The sequence below is a fragment of the Lichtheimia ornata genome (assembly GCF_029851405.1).
Source record: "Lichtheimia ornata isolate CBS 291.66 chromosome Unknown scaffold00141, whole genome shotgun sequence".
Taxonomy (NCBI): Eukaryota; Fungi; Mucoromycota; class Mucoromycetes; order Mucorales; family Lichtheimiaceae; genus Lichtheimia; species Lichtheimia ornata.
Genome location: NW_026695460.1, coordinates 1 through 22713, shown reverse-complemented (window position 1 = coordinate 22713; position 22713 = coordinate 1). Strand labels below are relative to the sequence as shown.

General features: G+C 43.5%; 7 protein-coding genes and 1 non-coding gene across 8 annotated transcripts; 2 read left to right on the top strand and 6 right to left on the bottom strand.

The window, feature by feature from the left end:
* Positions 1 to 275: 275 nt before the first annotated feature.
* O0I10_012640 (uncharacterized protein) lies at positions 276 to 1551 on the top strand (the record flags this gene model as incomplete). The annotated part of the gene is made up of 2 exons (XM_058492531.1): positions 276 to 410; positions 478 to 1551. 2 exons carry the CDS (start codon positions 276 to 278, stop codon positions 1549 to 1551), a joined length of 1209 nt encoding a protein of 402 aa, XP_058336706.1.
* A 155-nt stretch (positions 1552 to 1706) lies between these two features.
* O0I10_012639 (uncharacterized protein) lies at positions 1707 to 4307 on the bottom strand (the record flags this gene model as incomplete). Its single annotated transcript, XM_058492530.1, has 3 exons — positions 1707 to 3380; positions 3441 to 4073; positions 4131 to 4307. The coding sequence occupies 3 exons, from the start codon at positions 4305 to 4307 to the stop codon at positions 1707 to 1709; spliced, it is 2484 nt and encodes an 827-aa protein (XP_058336705.1).
* Positions 4308 to 4788: 481 nt separating this feature from the next.
* Positions 4789 to 6494, bottom strand: O0I10_012638 (uncharacterized protein; the record flags this gene model as incomplete). Its single annotated transcript, XM_058492529.1, has 3 exons — positions 4789 to 5266; positions 5325 to 5862; positions 5930 to 6494. 3 exons carry the CDS (start codon positions 6492 to 6494, stop codon positions 4789 to 4791), a joined length of 1581 nt encoding a protein of 526 aa, XP_058336704.1.
* Positions 6495 to 7678: 1184 nt separating this feature from the next.
* On the top strand, positions 7679 to 9699 carry O0I10_012637 (uncharacterized protein; the record flags this gene model as incomplete). The annotated part of the gene is made up of 8 exons (XM_058492528.1): positions 7679 to 7811; positions 7869 to 8057; positions 8132 to 8218; positions 8296 to 8343; positions 8409 to 8704; positions 8759 to 8895; positions 8956 to 9521; positions 9584 to 9699. The coding sequence occupies 8 exons, from the start codon at positions 7679 to 7681 to the stop codon at positions 9697 to 9699; spliced, it is 1572 nt and encodes a 523-aa protein (XP_058336703.1).
* A 2165-nt stretch (positions 9700 to 11864) lies between these two features.
* On the bottom strand, positions 11865 to 12359 carry O0I10_012636 (uncharacterized protein; the record flags this gene model as incomplete). The annotated part of the gene is made up of 2 exons (XM_058492527.1): positions 11865 to 11913; positions 11968 to 12359. The coding sequence occupies 2 exons, from the start codon at positions 12357 to 12359 to the stop codon at positions 11865 to 11867; spliced, it is 441 nt and encodes a 146-aa protein (XP_058336702.1).
* Positions 12360 to 14746: 2387 nt separating this feature from the next.
* O0I10_012635 (uncharacterized protein) lies at positions 14747 to 15154 on the bottom strand (the record flags this gene model as incomplete). Its single annotated transcript, XM_058492526.1, has 3 exons — positions 14747 to 14827; positions 14897 to 15017; positions 15078 to 15154. The coding sequence occupies 3 exons, from the start codon at positions 15152 to 15154 to the stop codon at positions 14747 to 14749; spliced, it is 279 nt and encodes a 92-aa protein (XP_058336701.1).
* A 1384-nt stretch (positions 15155 to 16538) lies between these two features.
* On the bottom strand, positions 16539 to 16620 carry O0I10_012634. Its single transcript has one exon. It is a non-coding gene; the product is annotated as a tRNA-Ser (tRNA).
* A 2360-nt stretch (positions 16621 to 18980) lies between these two features.
* O0I10_012633 (uncharacterized protein) lies at positions 18981 to 20340 on the bottom strand (the record flags this gene model as incomplete). Its single annotated transcript, XM_058492525.1, has 6 exons — positions 18981 to 19332; positions 19403 to 19693; positions 19756 to 19831; positions 19886 to 19954; positions 20007 to 20075; positions 20280 to 20340. 6 exons carry the CDS (start codon positions 20338 to 20340, stop codon positions 18981 to 18983), a joined length of 918 nt encoding a protein of 305 aa, XP_058336700.1.
* Positions 20341 to 22713: the final 2373 nt, after the last annotated feature.

Genomic DNA, 22713 nt, shown 5'->3' with positions numbered 1-22713 from the left:
TCGTTGATCATACTACTAGAGAGTGGCTACTACGATCCCTACTATTTATCCCTTCTTGGCTGTGGTATTCTCAATGGCTAAATGTATACGCTGCTGGCTCTTATTTGTTAACAAAGACACGGCATAAGACAAAGTCATTTATTGTTCTATATCAACTAAGAGATATGATAAACCAAGAACTTTTATAAGCTTCGTATGTGTGATGGCCATCAAGTGAATACGCCAAAAATGGTAGCGGGTCCTATTTTCATGCCAAGCGGTCTTTTTTCTTTTCCATGTTGGCTATTGATAAGCTCACCGATGACTGTCTCGAGCTTGTTTTCATACATTGTGGCGCCTGCCCCATAATCCGTTGCATCTTGTCTCAAGTGTGTCGACGATGGCATGTCATTGCACGCCGACCCAGTGTGGTGAGTTTTACTAGTGCTACGACTACCAGCAAACGTGTGTGTCATCTCAACAATGGTGTGTATAAAGTGGCGTTCCTTGATGCTCGACAAACCAGCACTGGTCCATGCATACGCACGACTCTTACAATCCACGGCATGGCAACCTCAACTAGGCGCTATACGTCGACTCAGTATCCGAAAGCCGTATGAAACGCGACGTCATGTGCACTTGGAAGATCTTTTACCAGTGGTGATGCCCAACGTTTTACATCTGGATACGCTCCATTTATGTTTGGAAGAGATCATGAGCGTGTTGAAGCAGCTACCAAGCGTGAGAGTGATCCATTGTCAAGCTATTGAGCCTTGGTGTGCAAGTCGATCCTTTGATATTCATGCGTTGGTCCAAGGAAACGGTCGTCAAGTGGAATTCCATTTCAGGGACATGGCAGGTTTCACCACAATTGCAACAACATCAGCAGCACCTTTTCAACAACAACAGCATCTCCATACCTTGCGTGTCATCAATCTTCGCAGTGAGGATTACAATCAAGTGGAAGCTCTTTTAAAGGAGTTTACAACCAAAGAAGAAGAGGATGATGATGACGATGACGATACCATGATGATGATGCAACAACGATGGCTCTCTATGCAAAATCTGCTTGTGCAAAAATACCAATGGATCGCCCATCTGCCGAATTTGACACACCTTACATTTGGATCTTGTTATACATGGACACGCAACGTGTGGCTACAAGCTCTATTACCGATATGTCCACAATTACAGCATCTTGAACTGCATGGGTGGAGAAGACTTGGAATCATACCAGCATCCACTGGATTCGTTGGATCGATCGGCAACGATGCTCAACAAGCCATGCTCAAATGCTTTGAAGCTGCACAGGACTTGGAAACTTTGATGCTCGTGGATTTTTGGATCGAACCTCCCATGTTGGTCTCAGCCAAGCATTTATGCATACGTTACACCGATCATTGGCCTGATCCACTTGATGGAGAACAACTCGCAGCATTCATGGATGATCTACAACAGGATGTTCAAGATATCACTCTTAGAATACCACCCAACCAAATTCCCCATGTTGCATCCCATTGTACCCATCCAGCATTAACAATAGAAATACAACGTTTCTTCAAGTTGGCTTAAAATGTATTCGGTATGGAATGATGTTTTGGGATATAATGGTAATAGTGGGGTGATTGTGATTGTGAGTGAGTGTGTATATATGTGTGATGATGATGTAAAGGAGATATTAATGGATCGGTTAAGGAATAGTAATGTGTGATGGTGTAATACCCTGATTAGAATCGTAATAAAGGACTGAAAAATCGACGAGCTTTTCGCCGGCTACTTGTAGTACTGCTGCCTGATGGTTTTGATGCCTTGGTGGGATCGATTTGGACGCTGAATGATAATTTAAGATCGAGATCTTCAGTGATTCCTCCAAAATCAAGCTCATCAAGGGGAACGCCATCATCTGCTGTGGATGCAAGGGATAAATCAGGCATGTTGCGATGATGGTGAGGGTGATGATGATGATGGTGACCATGGGTGATGGATGATGATGAATTACTGTTGACCAAAAGAGGTTCAGCTACCACCATGGATTCGCTGAGTTGTTGACGATATGCATAAGCTACTTCATCCTCTGCTTCTTCTTCTTCTTCTTCTTGCACTGGAGGACCGGATGTGTTGCGACGTTTTGCTTGTCGTTTGGTTTCTTCACTGCCGTATTCATGTGATGATGGAAGAGTTGATTTCAATTGATCACTGTTATCAAGCTGGAAGCTGTCCACATCAGAAAGCATGCTTATACTTCCACGTTTTCGAGCTGGTTGTACCGTTGGACATACTTGGTTATACAATTGCTCTTGCTTGATTTGTTGCTCATCGATGCGATCCATTGTAAGCCGCTTGTTGTTGCTAGCGACCTCGTCATCTTCTTCATCCCATCCACTACTCTCATCATCTTCACCGGCCAGCGGGGATTGTTGTTGTAATGGGATGGTTGGCTCCTCTTTATCATCATATGCAAATCGCTCATCAACAAAAGAATACCCATCAAAGACTTGCTGCATCTCTTGAGTAAGGTTATGCTGGGATGACACCGGAGTTAACACAGGCGGCATTTCAAGGAAAGAGGGATCAAAGTTTGAAAAGTCAAGGGAGGATCGGATATCAGGCACATAGGGTGGAATAAGACGACGATGATAAACGTCATCCCATGATATAGAGCCAAAGTAAATGTGTGATTTGATCTCATCCACACCATTGACACCAAGACGCATGGAAGGATCTCGTTCTAAAAGAGCTGAAAGGAATTCGGCTGTTTCAAAATCTGTGTCGGGAGGAAATTCAAGTGGATCCTGCAGGACGCGTCGGTACATTTCCGAATGGTTGTCAGCCCAAAAGGGTGTAATGCCTGCAAGCATCTCGTATAAAATCGTTCCATACGCCCAATAATCAACACCAAATGAATACGGCTCTCCCAATAACGCTTCAGGTGCAAGGTACTCTGCTGTACCACAAAAGGTTTGCGTCATATGGTGTTCATCGCTGTGAAGCCATTTACTGAGACCAAAATCAGTCAACAATACGTGGCCATCAATGGTCAAAAGGATGTTTTCAGGCTTGAGATCACGATACAAAATGCCGAGACGATGCAATTCTCCAATGCCTTCAATCATCTCGGCTGCATAGAAAAGAATACGCTCTTTTGAAAAGGTCGAACAGGTGCTCATTTGAGTAGCCAAATCGCCACCACAGTAATAATCAGTGACTAAATACAGCCGATGTGTATCTTGAAATGATGCATGTAGCTTGGCCAAGAATGGATGATTGATACCCGACATGGTAGCAAGGATATCTCTCTCTGCCAATGTATGCGTAATCTCACGTTGCTCAATCACCAACTCCTTCATGATGCTCTTGAGGGCATACAACTCATTGGATTTGTGTGATCGAACCAAGAATACCTATATGCATCGCTTATTAGACATGACCATTACCTCGTAATAGTAGTAATTATTACTTACCTTGCCCATACAACCCTTGCCAAGAACCTTGATCATTTCCAAATCAGCGAGATAATCATAGTTGGTGGTGGTGGGGCGATCATTTGTTGCTCCTTGCTCTGCAGGGCTATCATGCACTATGGCTGCTGGTGGTGGTGATGTTGATTCAATCTCCTCTTCTTGTTGTTGTTGATGTTGATGCTGCTGCTCGTGTTGTTGCTGCTGCTCCTCGTGTTGCTTCTCCTGCTTTGGTGGTACAATGGCTTCCTCAACCTTGACTTTTTCAGGTACTCTAGGCGGCGGTGATGATGGGATCTCTCGTTGTTTTGTATGCGGTATTGGTGGTGGTGATTGAGGTACAACGGCATCTTCAACGTGTTCATCAGGTGTAAGGATTCTCGGATTGGGTATTTTAGAAATGATTTGATCTTCATCTCGCTGAGCTGAAAAGAAGTCTCGAAAGATGCTGGATGAACGTACAACGGGCTCCACCGAGCATTTTTGCAAGTAGCGTTGGATCTTTTCAGAATCAGAGCGACTATGATGATGCGAAAGAGATGTCAAGAGTTGTCGAAAACTACGTCGCTTGTCGGCTTTGGATGTTTCTGATAATGCTGGAAATGGAATCTTGACGCGATGATAATGGGTCTTGATCTATTAAAAGTATGTAAGTAGATAGCGTAGGATGGATGTGTGTATGTGTGTATATACCAAAGTGTCAAATTCAAGCAAATCGGGTACATATCGAATGAGTGACAAGATATGCGTATCCGTTTCCACGACGACATTCAAGACTTGAACAAAAGGTTGATTTGCAACAGGCGCGTTATCGTCATTGATTGCCACAGTGGCTGTCGTCTGAAAGACAGCTATCGCAAAGGCACTCATATCGGAGTGTGTGCTGTGTGTATCGCATAAGTAAAAAGTGGGAATAGCATGGCGAGACATCTTACTGGATATAGCGAATATTGCACAACGTCGTTTAATTTGTAAGGTAATCGTTTTATCGGCGCTGCGGAGACAAGTGCTCCAAGTGATGACAAAAGGAAAAGACGACGATCGAGAAGAGTAATGACTCAATGGGGACGTGTATGTAGTGTGTGTATACGAAGAATGAGAGAAAGAGAGAGAGAATATAAAAGGGGTGAGGAGGAGGTGGAGTGGGAGGAGGAAGGAGAGAAAAGGACTGGAGGGTGAAGAAAAAAGAAAGAGAGAAAAAAAAGGAACGGGTGCACTAAGGATAAGAATGGGTCTTTTTTTGCCTAGTTGCTGCCTTTCTTTCTTTCTTTCTTCCCTCTCTCTCTTTCACTTTTTTTGACTTCGGAACGACAATCTCACAACAACAACACATGCAGTGTAGCCGAAAACGTCATGCCGCCGTTTCACCTTTTTTTCCTGCACTGAATTTCTCATCTTGAACAAGTCTACCCTGTTGACCATCCTTACTATCTCTACCAAGAGTCCATATTCGAGCCTTGTGTTCAAATCGTATAGTCTTGGGATCCTTGATTAAGAAGAATTCGCCGTCGCACATCACTCCCATGATATTTTTACGCTCGTATCGATTCCTTCTTGCAAAGTCTAGACACCCACCACCATGATGCTTCAAAGATGGCTTACGAAATACGATATCAAATGGTGTCTTGAATTGCCCCACGCGACTAACATGTTGCCTTGCATTCAACAGCTTCTTGATATAGCTGTACATGTTTCCTAGTGCTATCATTTCAAGTTTACCATCATTGGCAAGTTGTGGTGTCCAGTTTTTTGGATCCGTGCTCCCACGTCGATTAGCAACCGACTCGAGGCCTGTGGTTGCCTCGCTCCACAAATCCACCTCACGGCCCCTGCCCAATCATGTGAGCACCCCCTCTTGTGTGAAAAGTCAACGCCTATTACACTCACCAAATATGTGGGATATTTTGAATCACCAAATCAATTGCACTACCATTCAATGTTGGCACATCAGCCCCATCTTCTTGATTTGCAGAGTGTGGTGGCACTTTTAGTAGTACGTCTTGGCCGTTGTCATCCACAATCGATTCAATGAAATGATTGATGCGGGGAAACTTTCGCCAAAACACCCATTTGCAGCTTTCGAGTGTATACACGAGGATGTTCAAAAATCGCTTGTTGGTCCTGTGCTTCTCAAATCCGCTGCCCACATAGCCTTGTACACCTATCGACATGTAGTTGCCCATATTTCGTGTCATCACACATTGCTGTTGTTTGTCATCACTGTCAGCTTTACGAACATGTCCCGATTCATGAGCTTCCAGGGTCACTTGAAAGACGTCGAGACGTGCTGCATTTGCTTGTTCAAGTCGATCGCATATTAATCGCTCCATTTCATTCAAATTGGCACCCACAACATCATTCTTTTTGGTTGTCCGACCCCAACCAAGGACTTGACTAAAATCGTTACCAGTGCCAAAGGGTATGCCTATTATTAATGTTAGCTTGATCTGAGTCTACATAAAGAGTGACAAGGGTACACGTGTAATACTTGCATGAAAAAAACACCAAGTCCAAATCAATCCCATATTCTTCGAGCATGTTGACAACACTCATCACCGTGCCATCACCACCAGCACTCCATACATGGATATGCCGTGTCTGGACACTAGGACTAAGAGTACCACTTCCTTCAGGTAACGTAGCTGCAGCATTGGCTTCTCCTTGTGACATGGTATGGCCTCTTTCGTCAACAGCTGCATGGGCCGAGGATGGTTGCTTGGTTGCAGTGCGTATTGGAGGTAGCTCATTTTGCTTCACTTTGCTTTCAATCAAAGCTATCCGCTGCATACCATCTTGTTGGTCTTTTGGGTCGAGGCAATTGTGAATCTCCACTTGAACTTGAGGAAGGCGTCGTAAACGAAAATGTTGTATAGGTAAATGGATGAGATTACTGCCTTGGCGATTGCCAGAGAGCGGGTTGACAAAAATAAACAAATAAATGCTGGGGCGTCCTTCATTTTCAGTGTCTTGTAATCGAACAGATGTCTTTAAACGCTTGTTGCTTTGGTTACTAGTACCAGTAGCAGTACTACTATCGCTCAACGAATGTTCTGCCATTGTGTTATAAAAAGTGTGAGGAGCGGGGAAAGAGAGTAAATCAACCACCTATAGGGTGGGTGATTCAATGTTTGCTTTGATTTACAGGGGTAGTAGGTGGTAGGTTGTCATGCACATAGTTTCATTTTATCCAGCCCACGAGGTAGTGGTGGTGCCCATGATGATGATGTGATGATGATCGCCTTGCTCTTTGCTGTGGACAAAGCGTAATTCCCGCACACACATGAGCCAAATAGGGTAATGGATGCATACCCCATTTATAGTACATACACCGATCGTCTGGGGTGGGGATTACAAACAGGCTTTGGTTACCAGCGTGTTGTCAACCAACAATCTCAACACCGCATACCGCATATGTCTTCAAGGGTTCAAAAGCTACGTCAGCCGATGTTTTTTTTCAAGCTAGCGAAGAACTTTTTTCATTGCGGATAAAAATTTAGATATGAAGCTTGCTACTTTGAGTATTGGTGTATTTTGCTTCTTTGCCATTTGGGCTATATAGGTAATACCTTGAAGGACGTCGTGTAGATCTATTTAATTATACTACAATGCCGGAACAACCACTTCCATAGATCAAGGTGTAGGTTAATCGCTGATAGATAATGAAGCATTGGGCAAGGAACACGTACACTTGGCTGGTTTCGAAAAAAAGTCGGACAGATAACGGGAACAATCGCCAAACCTTGTTTGCAAACGGATCATGCACGTCTCCGTAAATGGACGAATGGGGTAATTGTAGCTCCCTCGCTTCGGGATACGCTTTTCTCATCCACTTATACCTAACGAAAACTCGATCAAATTAACAAAGTCAACACACGATATCACGAAAATGAGTGTGGTAATTGTAGCTCAGTTTGGGCAATGTGCAGGATGCCCTTTTCGAAAAACTCTACCTGGTTCAATTGAAAATAGGTTTTCATTTGATACCCTTGAGAGCTATTAAACTACTGGTAAGCATAGTAGTAGGTTAAGGTAAACAAAGCCTTAGTGTGCAACTTGTTCCTTTTCCATTGTCCCAACGCGGGGTGTGTGGGGGGATAACTGGGACGTCGTGGGAAATTTCGGCTTACGACGGGATATGATTGGGCCGACTAAGAGTGCCAACTATTATTTATATCTAGAGCCACAGCTGTCGCGACATTTTTTGTTTCATCTCTTCCTTGTTCCTTTCACCTCTCTCTACCATGGCTTCCATCTTGCGTCGCGTCTCCACAAACCCCACTATTCAGGCTGCAGCTCGCCCATCGGCTGCTTACCTCAAGTCGGCTGTTGCCCACCCAAGAACCATTGCCCCCATGTGGCGTTTCATGACCACTGGTAAGTGGTATCAATGATACAAGATGATGACATGGTTTCTCATACAACCCCTTGTAGCTGCTACTGAAAGCGCTTGTGAGCCCCATGAACCTCACTTTTTGGAATCCGTTGAGATCTACTATGACAGAGCTGCCAAGCTCAGCAATGTCTCTGCTGGTACCTTGGGTCACATTCGCGCTGTTGACAGCGTGTTGAGTGTCACTTTCCCTATCCAAATGGATGATGGCTCCACTGAAGTCATTGAAGGTAATCATCTTTATACATAGACACGCAATGTTTATGTGTGTGTGACACGATCGCTCATTGTAATTTCTTTACAGGTTACCGTGCTCAGCACTCCCGTCATCGTCTCCCCGTTAAGGGTGGTATCCGTTATTCCGAAGAGGTCGATTTGCAAGAAGTTGAAGGTATACAAACGAAAACAAAGATACTGCTCCTTATTGGGAATAAGCAAATTAACATGACATGATGATGGGGTAATTAGCTCTTGCATCCCTCATGACCTTCAAGTGTGCTGTTGTCGATGTACCATGTAAGTAAATGGCAAGCTATATTTGAATGAGAATGGGCGTACTAATATGGTAATGATGATCTTAGTTGGAGGTGCCAAGGGTGGCATCAAGATCGATCCTAAGCGTTACACACTCGACCAACTCGAACGTATCACTCGTCGCTTCACCATGGAGCTTTGCCAAAAGGGCTTCATTGGTCCTGGTGCCGATGTCCCTGCTCCTGATGTTGGTACTGGTCCCCGTGAGATGTCTTGGATCATGGATACCTACCGCCAATTCAACCCTAGTGATATCAATGCCGCTGGTTGTGTCACTGGTAAGCCTATCTCTCAAGGTGGTGTCCGTGGTCGTACCGAAGCCACTGGTCTTGGTGTCTACTATGTATGTGTGTGCTACGCTATAATTTCTCGCACGTGTATTAACGTATGATTATAGGGTGTTCGTGAATTCATGAACTACCCCGAAGTTCAAGAGCGCACTGGTTTGAGCGGCAAGATGAAGGATGCCTCCGTCATTGTTCAAGGTTTCGGTAACGTTGGTTACTATGCTGCCAAGTTCTTTGAAGCCAATGGGTAAGTTTACAAGTCTTAAAGGAAAAGAGGCAAAGGTGATATTTATTATGTGATGTTTAGTGCCAAGGTTATTGGTATTGGTGAGCACGACTGCTCTATCTACGATCCTAATGGTCTCGATGTTGAGAAGTTGTTTGCCCATCGTCGTGATGCTGGCAGCTTCCGTGGCTTCTCCAACTCTGCCGAAATCATCAACACCCCCACTGAGATCTTGGAGCGTGAGTGTGATATCTTGATTCCTGCTGCTCTTGAACGTCAAATTGGTTTGAGAAACGTTGACAAGATCAAGGCCAAGATTGTTGGTGAAGGTGCCAACGGTCCTGTTACCCCTGCTGCTCACGAAGCTCTTGAGAAGCGTGGTGTTGTTGTCATTCCCGATTTGTTGCTCAACGCTGGTGGTGTCACCGTTTCTTACTTTGAATGGCTCAAGAACTTGTCTCACGTCCGTTTCGGTCGTATGAACAAGAAGTGGGATGAATCCGTTCGCACTAAGCTTTTGACCGTTGTCGAAGAGAACGCTGGCCGTACTCTTACTGAAGCTGAGCGACGACAAATTGTTCACGGTGCTGAGGAAGCTGATCTCATCTACTCTGGTTTGGAAGATACCATGATCAGCTCTTGTGAGGGTATGTAGCAATAAGGCCTATTATCGTTTATGGATGGCTAATATGGATTTTGTGTAATTTAGAAACCCGCCAAACCGCCAACCTCAAGAACGTTGATTACCGTACTGCCGCTTTCATCAACTCCATCCAAAAGATTGCTGCTGTCTACGAAGGTAGCGGTATGCTCTTCATGTCCTAAACAAGTCATCCTCTTATCTCATCCCCCACCATTGAATATAATAAACGAATGATGTCCTATTTTGCCATATAGAAATCCCAATAGTCAAAATGAGTTTAGTTTGTCGGGTTGATTGATTGTGCATAATGCAAGCTGCATGACAGCTAATATCAAGCTTGATTATAGATTACGATGCATGATGGTGCTTTTAGTCATTGAAAGGCGGTACGTCTTTGTAGTCAATGCTTGGGATTTACCAATGGGCAGAAATTATTGGGTATGCAAGTACTTGCAATAATTTTGCAGGTTACCTATCGGTGTACCAATACCACCACTATAATTTCATCGATCGTGTACCACTTTTAGACATCTCTATAATCGGTGTGCCAATACCCCACAGTGCTCCCGATCTATATCCCTCCCGGTATTGTCCTCCTTTCAGTATTTCCACAGGGCCAACTACCCGATGGATTGTTACGTTTTATGTCTCGTATATGCTTCCATCCTATGAAACATAGCACAAAGGACTAATAGCTACGCATGAAGACCAACATCTTTTGCGTTTGGGCATAATGAGCTCTTCTTCTCTAGATTAAATAAACGGGTGTGCTGAGGATCTGTATTCAAAGATCTTGCCATCAGTGCTTGCCTAATTAGATGCTTGCTTGCAACGTCTGTGCGAACCTCTGTTGATGAAATTAGCAGTTGATTGGTGAGCCGTTTCCGAGAAAACAATGATAACGGGCATCGAATGATGCCTTCATTTGCTTCTTGATCATTCCTATCAAGGAGAGCATAGCTACTATTTTTGCTTTTCTATCATTGTGGACGTATTCCTGTATTAGTTTTTTCTATCAACATGGGCATAATTTTTGTGTTTCGTGTTCCTATCAACAACGAGAACGCATCATTTATTGTCTTTTCTATCAAACGACAACACAACTCCTATCCTTTGTTTCTATAAACGACAACGCAATCTCAGGTACATGTCTATAAGCTGATGGATAGTGTTGCCTCTCATGTTACACCCGAGTGATCTCGCACGAGTGATCTGATGCAAAGTAACGCCATGTACGATTATCGTAGTACACTACCAGCATTGTTGTTGATCGTTGGTATCGGTATGTCGTGGGTTTATTGGATGTGATCGGGTTGTATTGCCGTACAAGAGAGCATTTTGCATGATAATCGATTAGCCAACAAACGGGTCCTCTACTTCAAATGCGTGTTCCTTTCCATCGATGTACATGAACCACCACCATTCGGGTGATAGGTACTTGATGACCTCCTAGGTACAACCGATCCATATCCAGCTTGATTACAGAAATCGTGATCGAGACACAAGCTCCAAATGCTGCTGAAAATACATGCATCGGGACCGTGAAAATTGGATTTTTGATCAGTGTTGCCAAGGTACTCGATCGAAGACCTTTGATGATGGAGCTAATACGACCCACCTTTAGCACAACATACTTCCATCCATGAGACAATCTTTGCTGTATACTATACCTCGTTGCGAACTACCGTGTAAAGCAGATACCTTGTTGATCCTTTTGCTCCCATGCACCTATGGTTGGTTATGGTACGATTTTGAGTAAGCCGGCATTTTCGCTTTGGCAGTGATAATACTATACCTTGGTATGTCCTCTCAGTCGACTCTTTGGCACGTTCCCGTTGCAAAGGAAAGCTGAGAAGTCAAAGAGTATACACCAAAAGACAAGTATGCAAAGTCGGCCCTGGTGACATAGGTGGGGTCGCGCAGCGAGCAGAGTTGTAACGTAAAACTTGCGGTGTGGTAGTAATAATTGGCTTTGGTGTTAAAGTTGGCTTGTTTCATGCATCATGCCACATGCTGGTGGGAGTTGCGGTGATAGGTGGTCCTGGTAAACGCCGTTGAATACGAGGAGGTATTGTTGGTGGGTGATTTGAGTTGTTGTTGTCATGGTGAGCAGGATGTTGAGCTTATAGTATAGTACGAGAGGTGATATTTGAGATTGAATTGCACGTGATAGCTTTTGTTGTCATGGATGAAGTGCTGATGATGCCGTTCTTTTTCTTCTTGGGGATTGAACATCTTGGTCAACCAAAGCTATCACATTCTCATTTGTTGATCTGCGTATATGCTGCATTGTTTGATCCTTCCACACTGCGTATTGTGAACGTAAATAATCGCTATGTCGGATTCATCAGCGTAACGTGACCACATCAGTTGCCTTGCCAACAGGCTTCACATCACTGGTAGCCAAATGAGTATACATGTCAAATATAACATACTTGGATCAAGCTTACCACGCAAAACAAAGAAAACATCGAGAGGATATATCCAAAAGGACTTGTTCTTGCACCAACCACTTGCTTTGCATCTTGAGCAGATATTCTTGCACATGACCTTGTACTTGAGCAGCTTCTTCACCACAATCATCAATCACATCACTTTCTTGTTGGTCCATGGCGCCATCACCAACATCATCAACATCAACATCATCCAGAGGGCGTCTACACGTAGTGGTTGCACGAGACTCGATATCCACAAGCAAATCAGATAGCGGCACACCTGGTCCATCAGCTTCAAGATCTCCAATGGGTTGGTCATTGGTGTTGCCATTCGACACGAGGGCAGTGGTTGAAGATAGTGGACATGACAAGACTGAATTGCTGGGCGTTGATGGTTGGAAATGCATTGTCGATCGAGTGCCGGATTCCTTTGTTCTTGCGACGACGAGCCTCGCTCTTTTGCCCCTTTGGACGTCCCAGTTCACTCATTAGTGCAGAAGTGAAAGATAATGAGGTAAAGGAAGCCGACTCTTATAATACATGTTGTGCCTGTCCTTACACATTTCATGCAACAGCTGGGCCTTGCTATTTGCAACATGTCTCTTGCACCATCCTTTATCCAAACCGTGATTGCTGATATCAAAGGTGATCCGATCATCCTCGCTGCTTACCGAACACGCATAGCACGATTAAGGGTAGGTTGACAACATGGGAAGACACCTTTACATCAATGGGGATGTGCGTTAGGCATACAAGTGATTGATTTCCTTGATAGATTTCTTATCACCTACTCTAATTTGGCCGATGTATACATAGACAATATTACACTTAGACTTCTCAGACTTATTCCTGGTATATGCGCCCCACCACTTTATCAGCTCATGCATCCATTTATCAATGCATCATCCCCAATAGATAGAAATACCCACGCCCACAATGCACAATAATGCATCATCCCCAACAGATAGAAATACCCACGCCCACAATGCACAATAAAAGGATGTTGTCACCGCCCATCATACTCCCGCCGGCCTCTTTCCTGATTGCTTTTACAAGTTCAAATTTCCAAGGTTTTGTACGTACCCCACTTCTTACAACCTTGTGAATAAGCGCTGATCTTTGTGGTCATTCATAGTGACTCTTTGTATCGTGGCCGTCATTGTGATATTGTATTCTCGTAACGGGGTAAAGCATGATCATGTTGCTTGATGAGTCACTACTCATACATACCACCTTGTTACTTTTGATATAGCTATCTCTCCGTGAAGCATCTGCAAAAAGTTGGTTTCGGTACAGTGGTCTACGTCGGGTGCTGAAATTGACATGGTGCATTTGACATGATGAAAATAGCAAGGGAACTACCCCCAACTCCCATGATGGTGATTTAACGGCTTCCAAATTCAGCTCAGGATACGCTTGGCAGTTCATCAGCATCCACTATATCATCAAGGGGTTTATTGTATCAACCCAATCGACTATGGACATGTACATGTCTCAAAAGCCAAGGCGGTTCACCCCTGATGCACTCATTTTTATCATCGCAGCACATCTCGAGCAACATTTGGACGAGCTGATTTAACAGCAGCATTATACACAACAACGCAAATTCATTCATTGAAGAAATTGTTATCTGGTGACAGCAACATCATTTCAAAGATCAATGACTTGTCGACAAAAAACGCTGTACAACCCAATTGGATGAATCCATTCGCATTCTGACTCGCATGGAAAGCGCTGTGCAACAACGATATGAACAGCACAACCTTGTGGGTATGCTTCCGATGCTAAAAGATCATGTCTACCGTTTATGAACAATGGTTTTGCAAACTCCCTGAAGAATGGCCACCCACAATTATTCACAGTGTGAATTATCCACTCTTTACCATCACTTACAACCTACTACCGATGCATCGAAGCCACTCTTATACCTCTGCTCTAACAAGCACTACTTTTTCTCGCAAGGTCATCCCACCCCTCCCGATTGGATCACAAAAGGCATATACTTCTTGCATGAACGATACATAACCGGACCACCTTTATTATTCCATCTCCGAAGCTACATTATGTAATCCACAAACTAGCAAAGTCCAACTACTGCGTAATAAACAATGCTTCATTTCATTTCATCTAGCTTTCTAGCTACTTTTCTACCATCGTCATCTTCGTCGTCCGTCATCATTCGTCCTCGTACTCGTACTCGCCAGCACTCGCCAATCTCCTCGTCACCCAATAAGGATGGGATCTTGCAGGCTTCCTTTTGAATCTCGTTGTCATTATCATTGTCATTGTTGCGAATGAGGTGACCATCGTAATCGTCATTGTTGTGAATGTGGTGATCATCGTAATGCTTGTCTCTATAAGTATAAAGCAGCCAAGTTAGACCATCTGATACTGGAATGATGACGATTTGGCATACTTTTAGGCGATCTTCTGCAAGGACGTATGCAATCAGAAGGTATTCACAAACCAAATCACCACCACCATACGAGCAACGTCGAGCGATCCCTTGTTTTTGAGAGAGCACTGCACGAATCACGCAAGGCCAGTTCGATCCATGGCAAGGAAGGACATCACTTACGTAGAGTCCAGGCTCATAGTTGTTCTCATTCATCCTCCAAAGAAAGAATGATCCCCAATCCAATCCTTCCAATCATTTCCCACCTCATGAAAAGAAATCCTCAAGGGAAAGAACGAGCCTATCACGAAAAGAGCGTGTTGGTTTGCACTGATGTCAAGCTGTTGCAAATCCCTTTTTACCTCAACACGGTGACCACGCTCTTCCAAAAACCCATCGTCATCGACCACTTGACACAGGCTGGGAGTCGAACCCAAAGAGATGATGATGCCCCAAGTTGCATTGCCTGACCAAAGAATCCTATTCGGTTCATTATTAGCACACATATACAATAAACACCCTTTTCATTATTGGTTTCATTGCACTTACCTTTAGCATATACAGAAAGACCCGTTGTTGCTGGTTACTGGAAACCGAAAACCATGGTGTGGTGTAGTTGAGTCGAAGCAAAACGCCAAACGAGCCAACGTCTTGGAACCAAACTTGCCCTCTATACCAGCTAACATGTCAATGGAACCAATTCGGCTGCAACATTGGGCTCTGAATGTACCTGTTGACACCAAGCATAGAGCGGGAATAGCTACGAACAAAAAGAAGCAACAATATCACCATGGCTACCACTCTCATTCCTCAACACTTGGACACACACACTCCCTGCCTATGCATGTTCAGAACTATATTAACACCTCACAAACAACAAGAGAACTCTTTTATAATACATTACCTTGATGGGAATGTTGTGAATGGGGTGGGTATAAAAGGAGAGGAGGGACAAAGAGAAGCGTTGTTCCCAAATTTGATTTCCATAGCGACAAGTCAAATTCTTACACTTGGCGCCAAGTTAAATCCCTCACTGCGACTATACTGAGCCCATTCGCTTAATCCACATGCCCAACACACCCATCATCATCCTCATGATAGACAATAGGTGTATGTAAATAAAAGGAGTGCTCCTCACATATAGCCAAATAAAGTGTGATTTTACAATTTACATGATCCTACACCAACAACAGCAACCATCATTGCCTTACTACCAGGTCCTCAAGCAGCAGCCTTCTTTACTAAAGCCATTCCAAAGCATCTTTTTTTTCTACATAGCATGCTCGACATTGCCATTCACTTTGCATACATGTATCCATCATGATGACGCCTGGGCAACAATAAGAGAAACGCTGTATACGAATAGGTCAAGATTGCGCAATCCAACATCGTATCGTTAATATTGCAGAAATGGTCAGCGCATCCGAAAGGGTCTTTGTAATGACCCTAGTCGCGCTCTAATACGAGCAACAACTTGACGACTATTTCGATACTCCACCACCACCACCTGGAGTCTTCCATACCCCCAGCCCCCACTGTGAAGAAAATGTAAAACAAAGCATCTTGTTTGATTGGCTCTTCCCACAACCACATCCATTTTTCCTTCATATCATCTATATTTACATACATGTAGCATTACGTCTTTGATAGTATTATATATACAACTTCTTAAAAAGAACCACTCTACTGATGCACTGTATGAAATCATGGCTCTCAGGATGCTGGCAAGGGGTTCAAGTAAGGTAGTCTTTCCAACATTTTAGAGATGAGAAACAATGACTAAAGGCAAAGGATAAAGATCACCATAAATATGAGCACATGGATCGCCCACAGGAGGATAATGCTATCTACTACGGCGTTATTACATCCACTTGGGCTTTGAAGGTGTCACCCACTCAAAGAGTGATACGATGAAAGAAAGAGATACATAGGAGTAAAATGATGGGCGAAGCATTTTTATATATGCATGTTGTATGGGTGGAAGAGAGTGTTCTTGTGATCACAAAAGGAGGAAAGAGTGATGATGGAGCCTTGATGAGATTGAATGTCTATGCATAAACCAAGGACGTGAGGTGGTGTATGCCATTTCGACAAGAAGAAGCTACAATCTCATGCATGTAGACAATGGATACGTGACAAGGCATACCACAAAAAAATCACGTGACCCAATCCAAAATCGAAATAAAAACAACGTCACCTGCAGGATTCGAACCTGCGCGTCCAAAGGACAATGCCTTAGCAGGGCACCGCGTTAACCACTCCGCCAAAGTGACAACGACTTGTATTGTGGAAGTGAAACATTTAGGTATACTTAAAAATTCCCTTATCGAGAAAACAAAAACGTCGTCCTATCGCAATGAAATTACCACCATCATGCAGCGGAGAGAACGCTCTTTCGAATGGAAAATATGGCATTCATGTATGGGAGGTGAATGTGTAGTAATTTGGGGTGTAAGATTTGGATCAACGTTGATTGGACGGGGTTCCAAGTTCGCTTCTCCGTTATGGTTGCTGTATAATAGACAAAGAGCTGTTTTAATAATGAGCACCATTATTTACATAATCAAAGAGAAGGGTTAAATTTGTCAATGGCATTGAAAACATGGCGTTTATTCTAAATTTCATACGTAGATGGATTTCTACAAGAGAAGTCTATAATATGGTTGGTTGCATTCAAGTTGTCATGGTACAAAAAAAAGGTGTTTGGTGAACTGATCTCCATCCATATCGTGCTGTTGGCTATCATCATCTTCCAATTGCCATCATGACCAATCCACATACAACTTGTTATCGTCCACTATCATATTGACAACTTGGCTTCAAATGCTGCTGCTCCATTGCAACATCAACAGGGTCTCCGATTGGTAATTGTTGCCTTACCGAATGAGCTGGATTCCTCGTGGTGAAGGAGTTGGTCGTTTACTCGGGTTGTGTCAAAAGTGAGAAAATAAAGAGAGCGTTGCCGTCATTCATGCAGCAATCCTGAGTGGCGGTCAAAGAGTATGCAAAAAGAAGATGCCTTGATGGAATGATCGACCTATGAATGCGCATATTACTAACGTATCTTTGAGATAATGGGAACAATACTTAGCCAAAGCCATATGGAAGTATATAATGCTTGATGCTACCCAACACCCAAAGCCGGTTTCCTTGCTGCAAAGATGCCCATACAATAACGATTGCTGATAGCCGTTTTCCGGAGGAAGGAGTGTTGCTTGATGATGGCTGCCTTGGGCGATCAATATACCTTGATAACACACACGTTGTAGATTGTTGCTGATGTGACACACCCATAAGAGACGTGCTCTTGATGATAGTAATTGGCCAATAATGCGAACCACCAGAAATTCGAGAAAGAGTTGTTGACACTAAAGGTATTGCTGATATGATCCACCGATAGCAGGCACGCGTAGCAGGATATCCATCGAAAGGATTGTCGACAACTAGGACCGCAATGCGACTAGATAAAGATTGGAGACACCGAAAGATGTACAAGTTGTTGCTTGTTGTTGCAGATACACATAAAAAGCAATGACCAGTACTTGGTAACGAGAACTATCCAACGATGTAACAAGGCCAGTTGATGGAAAAATGCTGTAGACGTCGTTCCTTGATCCTGGCATGATTCACCTGTAAAGATGCATGTTAAACAATTTTCCAAACCCATAAAACGATACTTAACAATGATAGCTGCTGCATCCATGGAAAGTCCAAAGGACCACGAGACAGGTAGCTTGATGAATAGCCCATGTACTATAATAAAAAAGGAGGCTGGTTGGTGTTGAGAAAAAAGAAGGGATCACCATTTACCAAAACCTGCCGATATCCAAATCAATTCGTTACTCTGCAATGGTCCGCTTGATAAAACGCGCTACGTTGGCACTCGGCTTCTTGTACGGGATGGAACAATACTTGGTAGTCATATGACGTGAGAAGGTCGAATAATATTGGCGACGCGAAAGATAGCATACTTACATGATGAAGAGGAGTCGATACAAAATAGATGCTGGCGATCACTTTCCAAAGAATAGATCCGTACCTGATAGCCAAAATCACACAAAAGTCGATTAAGCATGGTGCCACCCAAAAGCTTTGCTGTAGAGGAGTCCATACAAAGGCGAATGTGGAACACTGCTGGATAGCCAAAGTCATATCAAAGCCAAATGAGAATGATGCCACACAAAGGCATGTACGCAGTTGCTGATACAATATGATCCACCGTAAGAGACGTGAGCTGATAGATATCCATCAAACGAGGTGCTGATAATGAAAACTACCAGACGACGGAATAAAGATAGTTGGCGCCAAAGATATGGATGTTGCTCCTTGCTGTTGATACAATAACATCCTTGACGTGCCAAATGATATAGCCGAGGGAAAGCCTTCTTGGTCCTGGCATTACGTACCTTCCACTGTAAGTGCACTTGCATGCGACACATCCCATAATGAATACTCTTACCTTGTGGTACTTCAATAGTATCCTTGCCTCAAACAAGCCCCGTATCTCCATGCCAACGGCTTTCCATGACAACCATACCATGCTGCTGCTGTTCCATTGTAAGGCTCGTTAATTGATAGCACTTGTATTGTCGATCCACTATGCATACCAATGGATCTCCAAAGGAAAGAAGCTTTACTTGACGACGAATGCCTTGAGCGATGGATAAACCTTGACAGCACCAAAAAGACATGTGACATTTATTGTTACTTGTTGCTGATGTGATACACCCATAAGAGACATGCGCTGTTGAATGTTCTTGAAATCAATTGGCCAATAACGAGAACCACCAGAGAATCGAGTAAATGTTGCTGACACTAGAGATATCATAGGCTCAGTTGCTGATTGCTGCTTCGTGGTTGTGCTGATATGATCCACCGGTAACAGGCATGCGTAGTGGGATATCCTCAAAGGGTTGGCGTCAACCTTGGAGAGATGCATAGGTGACCTTGGTATCACTAAAGATGTCGACGCTTGCTTCCATTGCCTGTTGATGACATGATCCATCCATAAGAGACGTTTAATGGCAGCCGTGCATTAAAGGGATTGCAAATAACCAGAACCACCTGGATATGGAACTCCTTGCTGCTGATGTGATCAATTGATAAGATATCTTCATTTCAGGATGTCCACCAACGTACCAATAACGAGAAGCACCGGATGATGGAATAAAGCTTGATATGACACCAACGATATAGATGTTGTTGTTTGTTGCTGATACAATCCACTCATAAAAGACGTGCATTGGCTGACATTCTCCAGAGAAATCGCTCGTTGCCTGGTAACCAACCACCCGAGACCCAATAAAGGTTGATACCACCCAAAAGTATAAATAGTCTTCCCCATAGCTGACATGATCCACCTATAAAAGATGCATCGTAAGCAATTTTCCAAACCCATCCGATAATACTTAGCAATCATAGCTGTGGCCTTGTAAACTTCAACAAGACACCAAAAGACAAGTAGATCTCTGCTGTAGACCACAACTGTAATACAATAACACATTAGTAGGTACATGAAACAATGGGAAGAACACTTACCAACATCAACCATAGGGTATTCAAATAAACTCGAGCCCAGCAATCCCACGTTGCGCGTTGTAAGATAATCTACCTCGATAAGACACACAACCGTTTTCCATAGCACTAGAACGATATTTACCAATGGTGACGGCAATGATAACATGGTACAAGACTTGGCCATAAATATAAGCTGCTTGCAGTGGTTCCTCTAAATAATAAAAGACGTCTCAGTAAAGCTTTCCAAAAACCATCATAATCATACATACCAGAACCTCAACCATCACGCAAACTTGACTTAGGTGGGCCATCCGAATGCAATGTAATAATAAAATACCACGCCAAGGAATGTCACAGTATCAGTACTCTCCTCTAGCTCACTCCCAAAGGACGTGGATCAAAACACCAGATTTACCAGAGACCATGAGCCCTTCACCAGCCGACTTTGACACCACAATGAGCCGTGGATCCCACATGTTGCGCGTCAATAGAGATACCCATCTTCTCTCTAAAGGCGAGGAAATCAATAGCCATAGAACGATGGAGCCGTGCGAACAGAGGATGCATGTTTAAACCCTGAGGTGGCAACTTGAGTCGCACTGTTTCCGCTAGCATAACATGATCGTCTCCCCTGGAGAGTACAGTACAATGACATCCTTGAGGTGTTATTTGACAATAATAATAGCCGAAAGAGAGCCTGCCATTATCTCTTTCGTAAGTCCACTTGAATCCAACCAATCCCATCATAATGAACACTCTTACCTTGTGGTATTTCTCAATAGCATCATTGCCTCAAATAAAACCGTATCTCCATGTCATCCATATTGTCTTGCTGCTGTTTCACTGTAAGTCTTGTTATTAACAGGTTTCGTTTTGTAGATCCAATGCCATGCATACCATTGAGCCAACGTACAGCGTTCTTCTTTTGATATCAATGACTTGTTGCTGCCAGAGGTACAATAAACGAAAGAGGTTGGCAGGCGTTGTAGAACGAATGGATCACTATTTACCAATGGTAGCCATATGCACGAAAACATGTCGACATTCAATGATAGCTGCATCCATGAAAATCCCAAAGGACCAAGAGACAAGTAGCTCGCTGAATAGCCCACATACTATAATAAAGAGGAATGTCGGTAGGCGTTGAATAGAACGGATCATCACTTACGAATGATAGCCATATGCACGAAAGGACGTTGACATCCAATGATAGCTGCATCCATGAAAATCCCAAAGGACCAAACGACTAGCTTGATGAATAGCCCACATGCTAAGATAAAAGCGGAGGTTGGCAGGCGTTGTAGAAACGAATGGATCATCAATTACCAATGGTAGCCATATGAATGAAACCCTGTCGACATCCAATGATAGCAGCATCCATCAAGAATCCAAAGGGCACAAGACAAATAGCTCGCTGAATAGCTCAGATAATATAGCAGATTAGTAGGCGTTGAAAGAAAGAATGGATCACTATTTACCAATGACAGCTTCATCCATGATAATTCCAAAGGACCAGAAGACAGGTAGCTTCCTGAATAGCCCACGTACTATAATAAAAGAAGAGGTTGGCAGGCGTTGAAGAAATGAACGGATCACCATTTACCAATGATTGCCATATGCACGTCAACTTGTTGGCATCCAATGACAGCTGCATCCATAGCAATCCCAATGCATCAGAAGACAAGTAGCTTGCTGAATAGCCCACATACTATAATAAAAGAGGAGGTTAGCAGGCGTTGAAGACGATGAACGGATCACTATTTACCAATGATAGTCATATACACGAAATCCTGCTTATATCCAGATCTAGCCGATTCTTGCAATCATTCTCTTGTAGATAAGACCCGCTACGCTGGCACTCGGTTTGTAAGCGATGTAACGATACTTGATGGGCATATACAGTGAGAAGGTCGAATAATACTTGTACCACCAAAGATAGCATACTTACACGACGCCGAAAAGCCCTTACAAGGAGCGAGAACGAACCAATGTGCTGCCCAAGACCACATGCAAATCGAAAAATCATCAATCGAAAAGCCCAAACCAGCATCCTAGCTGCGGAAGGGAGTACACTCAGTAATATAGCCGATATGAATGAGATACCAATCCTTTTTCATTGGGTATGGAATGCAGCTTGACGATGGAGTCCTTGACGAGATGCATGAATGACCTTGGTAACACAAAGATGTCGACACGGGCTCTCATTGCTTGTTCATGACATGATCCATCCATAAGAGGCGTTTAATAGCAGCCGCGCACCAAAGGAATCGTCAATAACCAGAACCACCAGAAGATCGAAAGCTTTCTGACGCCAAAGACATAAACCTGCTCCTTGTTGTTGACATGATCGATCGATAAGAGACCTTCATTTCAGGATGCCCACTGAATTGCCGATAACGAGAAGAACCAGATGATGGGATGAAGCTTGATATGGCACCAACGATATGGATGCTGTTACTTGTTGCTGATACAATCCACTCACAAGAGACTTGCATTGGCGGACACTCTTCAATGAAATCGCCCGTTGCTTGGTACCCAACCACCAGAAATGAAATAAAGATTTGATGACACCAAGAGATAAACGCACTTTTCCCGATTGCTGACATGATTCACCTACGTATAAAAGATGCATGGTAAGCGATTTTCCAAACCCATCGAATAATACTTAGCAATCATAGCTGTGATCTTGTAAACTCCAAAGCACCAAAAGACAAGTAGCTCTCTGCAATGGTCCCTCTAAATAATAATGGTAGGCGTTTCAGCAAAGGTTCCCAAAAAGCATGAGAGTCATACATACCTGAGCCATGGTGATCACAAGGAATTGCAACCAAATACACCATCCGAAGGCA